This window comes from Sinocyclocheilus rhinocerous, unplaced genomic scaffold, assembly GCF_001515625.1.
Source record: "Sinocyclocheilus rhinocerous isolate Xijiao unplaced genomic scaffold, SAMN03320098_v1.1 scaffold1150, whole genome shotgun sequence".
Lineage (NCBI taxonomy): Eukaryota > Metazoa > Chordata > Actinopteri > Cypriniformes > Cyprinidae > Sinocyclocheilus > Sinocyclocheilus rhinocerous.
In genome coordinates, this window is record NW_015666491.1 from 579,171 (window position 1) to 585,425 (window position 6,255).

Here is a 6,255-nt window from a genome sequence, read left to right on the forward strand (position 1 = left end):
GGTAATTTTATTTATTTACTTATTTACTATGACTTATTTTCTGAAGATATATGAATGGCTGACAACCCAGTTTTGAATAGTCAAGAATTACTCACTTTGTTCTCTCTCTCTCCCCCTCTCTCTCTCTCAAAAAAAAAAAAAAAAAAATTATATATATATATATATATATATGGATATACAAAATCTTAAGAATTAATCTTCAATTGCATGTTGTTTTAAAATGTCAAATTGTCAGTTGTCTGTTGGATCTATTAGTATTTTGGAGACCAAAACGATGGAGACGGTCATAACATTTTAATTTTATGTCATTTTATTCATAAATATGTAAAAAAATAAAAATAAAGATGGAACCAGTAAACAAATATGTAAACAACTCACATTTGGCAATTTATTCTAACAGGAGCATTTGTGATTTGATATGTAAAGTTTGCCTTACAGCCAAGACACAGTTTCACTACTGAGCGCATCCTAAATCATTTGCAGTGACAGGTAATACATTGCACATGCACATTTATCACATTCACTTGTCATTTTGTGGATTTTGAAGAGTGGCCAAAAGAAAAAGGAAATGCTGGAAATTTCACATTTGAAGTAGAAAGAACGTACATCACCTTTAAAGTTAAGAGAGCTTATACATAAACATATGTAAATATATGTATTACAGAGCATTACAAGAGTAAAGAGAATACGATTGGTTATTATTAGTGATGTTAATGGTCCTATTCTCATCAGAGCTTAAAAAAAATCCTAAGCAAAAAACATTTTCTGTCTGTAACAGTCATTTAAACTACGTCACAGGTATATTGTTTTCCCAAAGCCAATTCAATGGAATTTCAAGGTTGAGGAGTAGATGCGGGTTATTTCTGTTGTCAGTAAAAACATTGCCTGCACAAAACCCATTTAGATCATGCTCAAGCAGTGAAACTACACACTCTTAATGCTGCTGCAAAGCTAAAAGTGTTACAATCACAATGACTGAACCATTTAATGATTTGTAGTTTGGCTCTGGACTTACAACTCCACCGTTTTACACTGAAACGTGAACAAGCTTTAGACAGCCGAAATGAGTGGAAGTCACATTATGGCAAAGTTCGTCATATACTTTGTTCATCTAGGAGGAGATGGTTGAGGTTAGGCATAACTAGGCAAGCACTGACCGTGGTCAGAAATGTGTCGTTTTCCTTTCTTCTCTAAACTACAGGGTTTGTTGTCCAACAGTGGTTGAGACAGTTCCAGGAACAGTTTGGATTTCAGGAAGCGCCTGTACGAGTCCTTTTCCATGAGGGTGAAGATTTTGCTCTGAGCCTCCTCAAAACAGGATGAGTCACATCTTTCCAGATTCTTTCTAGTGAGTTCTCTGGTGGCCGAATCCAAATTCACCTAAAAATAATAATAATAATAGTGGAGATTTATGAGTACATTTTATATGTGATAAGGGAATAGACCTACTGCAGTCAAGCAGCACTCTCACCTCACTAGGGGAATCGACTTCAACGTATCGCTCAAATATCTTTCTAGCTTTCACATTCATCTTGTCCACTGATGTCTGCTTGAAATCCTCACAGGCTTCCCAGAATTCAATGTTCTCTTGGCTGTACTCGGACTGTGAAAAGGAAGTGAAAGCCTTCAGGCCATCTGAAAGGAAAGAATTTCAGTGAGACTCAATGTACTGAAAAAAGAATAAATTGCATTATATATTCAACAATATAATATAATATCCAAATTACAGTCAGAAGCAGCATTATTTAAGTATCACTGAGATACTAGTTTCTTTTGATAATATTTTGAAATCAAATTTATTTTATATATTCTGATTTCATGTTCATTTTAGTTGAAGTTTTGGTCATTTTTAATGTTTTTGTCATTTGTATTAGTTTTTGTTGTTTTTAAATGTCTGTAGAATGTTTTTCAGTTTCAGTTTTCATTATTTTAGTTTTAGGAAACTAGCTGAAATCAAAAAAATCTATTACATTTTTTTATATTTTATTTCAGTTAACATTTATTTAATTTCAAGTAAGTTTTTTTTTCTTTTTTCTTTTTTACTTTGAATTTTAGGTGACTATAATAACCCTGGTCCGAGAGCATTCAAATCTCCATCTGAACCCATTATTCTTAGGAAGCGGATGCTGAGGAGGTTTTGGAATGAAGAGGTCAGGACTTTGAGTTTGGGGGGGATTCTCTAAAAACTGTCCTAGTGGTTGATGACCCCTGTAGCCCACCAGAGCAGAACACTCAAGCTCTTCAGGGGCCACCAGTGCAGTCTGCAGACACGTAGCACACACTCTGGGGCATGAGGAAAATACGGTCATGGCCTGTCAGGCTGACAGAAACATATTCTCCTTTAACAGAGACATTAATGAGGACAAGGGCTCTTTGACAGCAAATACAAGGCCGAATAAACAAGGGTCAGTGCAGACATCTCAGGCTTTCTTATTAAAGCATTACTATGCTACAGCCTGTTCATCATTAACACATGCTGGTTTCTAAGATTTGATCAGGATGGTTGATTTTTTTATTGCATAACCAAATAATCTTGGCACTTACCTTCATTTTTAATCAGGTTGTTAAATGATGTTTTCCATTTCTCAATTTCAGCAATAGGGACTCTAGAATCAGAGGAAGGAATTAATATACAACAAAATATAAATGTTAATGTAAATACTATCAGATTAGCTTCAGTAATGGTTAAATACTGTACTATAATATATATAAATAATATTATTTATTAATTATATAATATTATATTATATTATATTAAGCCATGTTGGTCCAATCTTACCTGTTCACCACCTTCTCCTTCTCCTTCAGAGTCTTCTGATCTTGAGGTGGATCTGGCTTTTGAAGCAGGAAGCCAATCTTATGCTTTATGTCTTTGGCGCTGTTGGAGAAAACGTATAATTAAATGAATCTTTTGGCTTTAGAGAATCAGTTACGTAAACAATTATGAAAAACGAAAGCTGGTTTTGTGGAACTTTTCAAAGTAGTTTATTTTCTGTTAAATAGCTCTCAAACGACTGCTTCTAATTTATCACAGGCATTAAAAAAAACAATACCATTTTCCATTACTCAAAGCAAATTGTCATATCTTGATTTACTACTAGCAAAAACGACTTTGCTCTTAGTCCAGTTCAGAGTATACAGAGTATGAAATCATATATTGTCTTAAACATTTAACTAAAAATAAGAATATCGCTAATCATTTCCAATGAGGTAGTTCATACCTTTTCAAGCATGTTGCTGGGAGGGCAGCGAGCCCTTTACACATGGTGCTGGTGCGTAATACAAATCCAACGCTAGAGAAAAAGAGTCTTGAGTGTCACAACGCAGGTCCTCACAATCTCAATGCAGTCTCCTCCTACAACTGTCCTTTTATACAGCCCCAGCCCTCACAACACAAGAGCCAGCCAATCACAGCAGAGGTACAAACAAAGCAGATACAAAACCAAGGTAATTTCCAAAGATTATTTAAGGAAAGAAGTCACATAATAAACATGTGACAGAGTTTGTGTGGTGTACTTTCTCTGCACGTTTTACATGCTTTATTTGCTTTTGGACTTTTTTTCATGTGCATTTGTGCAATAAATGATCAAATAAAATAAAATCGAGCTTAGTAAAGGGACTTGTCAGGTATGATTTCTTGCATAAAGAAGCCAAACTTCCTAATAACATTTATAGTGGTTAACTATAATTTATATAGCTATAAATGTACTTAGCCTCATATAATGCATGTACAGTGGGTACGGAAAGTATTCAGACCCCCTTAAATTTTTCACTCTTTGTTATATTGCAGCCATTTGCTAAAATCATTTAAGTTAATTATTATATTATATTAAGCCATGTTGGTCCAATCTTACCTGTTCACCACCTTCTCCTTATCCTTCAGAGTCTTCTGATCTTGAGGTGGATCTGGCTTTTGAAGCAGGAAGCCAATCTTATGCTTTATGTCTTTGGCGCTGTTGGAGAAAACGTATAATTAAATGAATCTTTTGGCTTTAGAGAATCGGTTACGTAAACAATTATGAAAAACGAAAGCTGGTTTTGTGGAACTTTTCAAAGTAGTTTATTTTCTGTTAAATATCTCTCAAACGACTGCTTCTAATTTATCACAGGCATTAAAAAAAACAATACCATTTTCCATTACTCAAAGCAAATTGTCATATCTTGATTTACTACTAGCAAAAACGACTTTGCTCTTAGTCCAGTTCAGAGTATACAGAGTATGAAATCATATATTGTCTTAAACATTTAACTAAAAATAAGAATATCGCTAATCATTTCCAATGAGGTAGTTCATACCTTTTCAAGCATGTTGCTGGGAGGGCAGCGAGCCCTTTACACATGGTGCTGGTGCGTAATACAAATCCAACGCTAGAGAAAAAGAGTCTTGAGTGTCACAACGCAGGTCCTCACAATCTCAATGCAGTCTCCTCCTACAACTGTCCTTTTATACAGCCCCAGCCCTCACAACACAAGAGCCAGCCAATCACAGCAGAGGTACAAACAAAGCAGATACAAAACCAAGGTAATTTCCAAAGATTATTAAAGGAAAGAAGTCACATAATAAACATGTGACAGAGTTTGTGTGGTGTACTTTCTCTGCACGTTTTACATGCTTTATTTGCTTTTGGACTTTTTTTCATGTGCATGTGTGCAATAAATGATAAAATAAAATAAAATCGAGCTTAGTAAAGGGACTTGTCAGGTATGATTTCTTGCATAAAGAAGCCAAAATTCCTAATAAAATTTATAGTGGTTAACTATAATTTATATAGCTATAAATGTACTTAGCCTCATATAATGCATGTATAGTAGCATGTAATGCCCTGAAGAAATGAATCTGTGGCAAGAAATAAATGTTTCACATTAGGACTGCTACAAATGAAAATAAAGCTTTGCTCAAAGCAACTGAACATTTTGTTCTGTCCAAGTAATAAATCTCAACTAAACCTTAAAGAAATACTTCCTTTATGTCAAGGCCCCTTTATTATTTTGAACTGATCAACTAAATCAAGGCACAAATCTCCTCAATGGAAAAAAAGAATTTACTACAGTCTAAAAGGAAAATGCAAAAGGCCAATTCTGTAATGATCTGGAGACAGGAACAGACTCCTAATCCCCGGCTGTAATGTAATAGCTGTCATTACCCTGATTTACATATCAGATCATGTCAGGTCTATATTTAACAGAGTGTAAGATCATAAATTACCCTCTCGCAAGGAAACGCATTTCATGTTGAATTTATGGGAGCATGGAAAGACAATGCAATTTAGTAATATCAATAACATTTCACAACTACGTTTGGAATTAGTTGAACATTGCATATTATAAAACATTTCTTTATGAAAAACGTAGAAAGATCACATTAAACTCAATAATCAGTTTGCAACAGAAAGTATGAAAGTATAAGTGATTCAGTCCCATTTCATCTTACGCCTCACATACTAACTTCATTCACAAAACCTGTTTAAAAACACATCTCTTCTCACCCTATCCATTTCAATCTGTTGACACATCCATGCAAAGTATTGAACCAGTCCCATTAATAGTTCTGGTTAGTCAGATGCCTGGAGAGATCTAAAGACAAACTTCTGACATCAGAACCAAAAGTTCATTCTAGTTCATTCAACTGCATAAACTATAGGCCATATAAGGTACGTATAAATGAACAATAGTTTAAACCAGGGCAGAGTGAGAATGTGATAACTAAACTCAAATGAGGTCAAATTCAGGGGAAAAGTCACCTCCACCTTGTATTAGCCCACACTTTTCTCCTTATCAGAAGTTACCTGGTCCCAGATGTGGGGATGTGACTCAAAGCATGTGCGTCTTTCAGCTCCATTAAGCTTTAACTACTGCAGATATTGGAAACTTCAGAGGATTTTTGCTGATTACACATTCAGTGCAGACTCCTGCAGATAAATGATTACTAGATTGCCAGATTAATCTGTAAACAGAAACAGAAACCACTTTCATAGCGAACCACAAAAGAAGCAAAATTACTACTACTACAACTAAATAATAAATACTATTTATTTATTTATTTATTATAATTTTTTATTATTATTATTTATTTAAACAATTATTTGGGGAAACTGTATTCATATAAAATATTTTTTATTTTTATAATAATAATAATAATTATTATTATTATTATTCACACACAATTATATTGTTTATTCAGTGCATAGCATATGGTGGAGTTTTGACATCTCCTAACTGCCTGCCAAAAAAAACAGACTGAATTGCTGTGTTTTT

At 34.1% G+C, this 6,255-nt stretch overlaps 1 protein-coding gene across 3 annotated transcripts; it reads right to left on the bottom strand.

Moving 5' to 3' along the window:
* Positions 1-366: 366 nt before the first annotated feature.
* On the bottom strand, positions 367-4,414 carry LOC107732436 (regulator of G-protein signaling 4-like). 3 transcript variants are annotated; one of them, XM_016543771.1, is made up of 6 exons: positions 4,297-4,414; positions 3,866-3,953; positions 2,780-2,796; positions 2,545-2,606; positions 1,472-1,635; positions 367-1,380 (listed from the first exon to the last, which is right to left on the bottom strand). In XM_016543771.1, the coding sequence occupies exons 1-6, from the start codon at positions 4,338-4,340 to the stop codon at positions 1,132-1,134; spliced, it is 624 nt and encodes a 207-aa protein (XP_016399257.1). In that variant the 5' UTR covers positions 4,341-4,414; the 3' UTR covers positions 367-1,131. The 3 variants fall into 3 exon arrangements, with proteins under 3 accessions (XP_016399257.1, XP_016399259.1, XP_016399258.1); XM_016543773.1 differs by lacking the exon at positions 2,780-2,796 and having other exon boundaries at positions 3,855-3,953; XM_016543772.1 differs by lacking the exons at positions 3,866-3,953; positions 4,297-4,414 and adding an exon at positions 3,222-3,339 and having other exon boundaries at positions 2,780-2,878.
* Positions 4,415-6,255: the final 1,841 nt, after the last annotated feature.

Excerpts from the sequence above, each read along its gene's own strand:
- LOC107732436 (XM_016543771.1), bottom strand. The coding sequence starts at position 4,340 with ATGTGTAAAGGGCTCGCTGCCCTCCCAGCAACATGCTTGAAAAG. Across the intron at positions 3,954-4,296 it reads CCAGCAACATGCTTGAAAAG|CGCCAAAGACATAAAGCATA; the intron begins GTATGAACTACC and ends TTTCTCCAACAG. Across the intron at positions 1,636-2,544 it reads CAACCTGATTAAAAATGAAG|ATGGCCTGAAGGCTTTCACT; the intron begins GTAAGTGCCAAG and ends CTTTCCTTTCAG.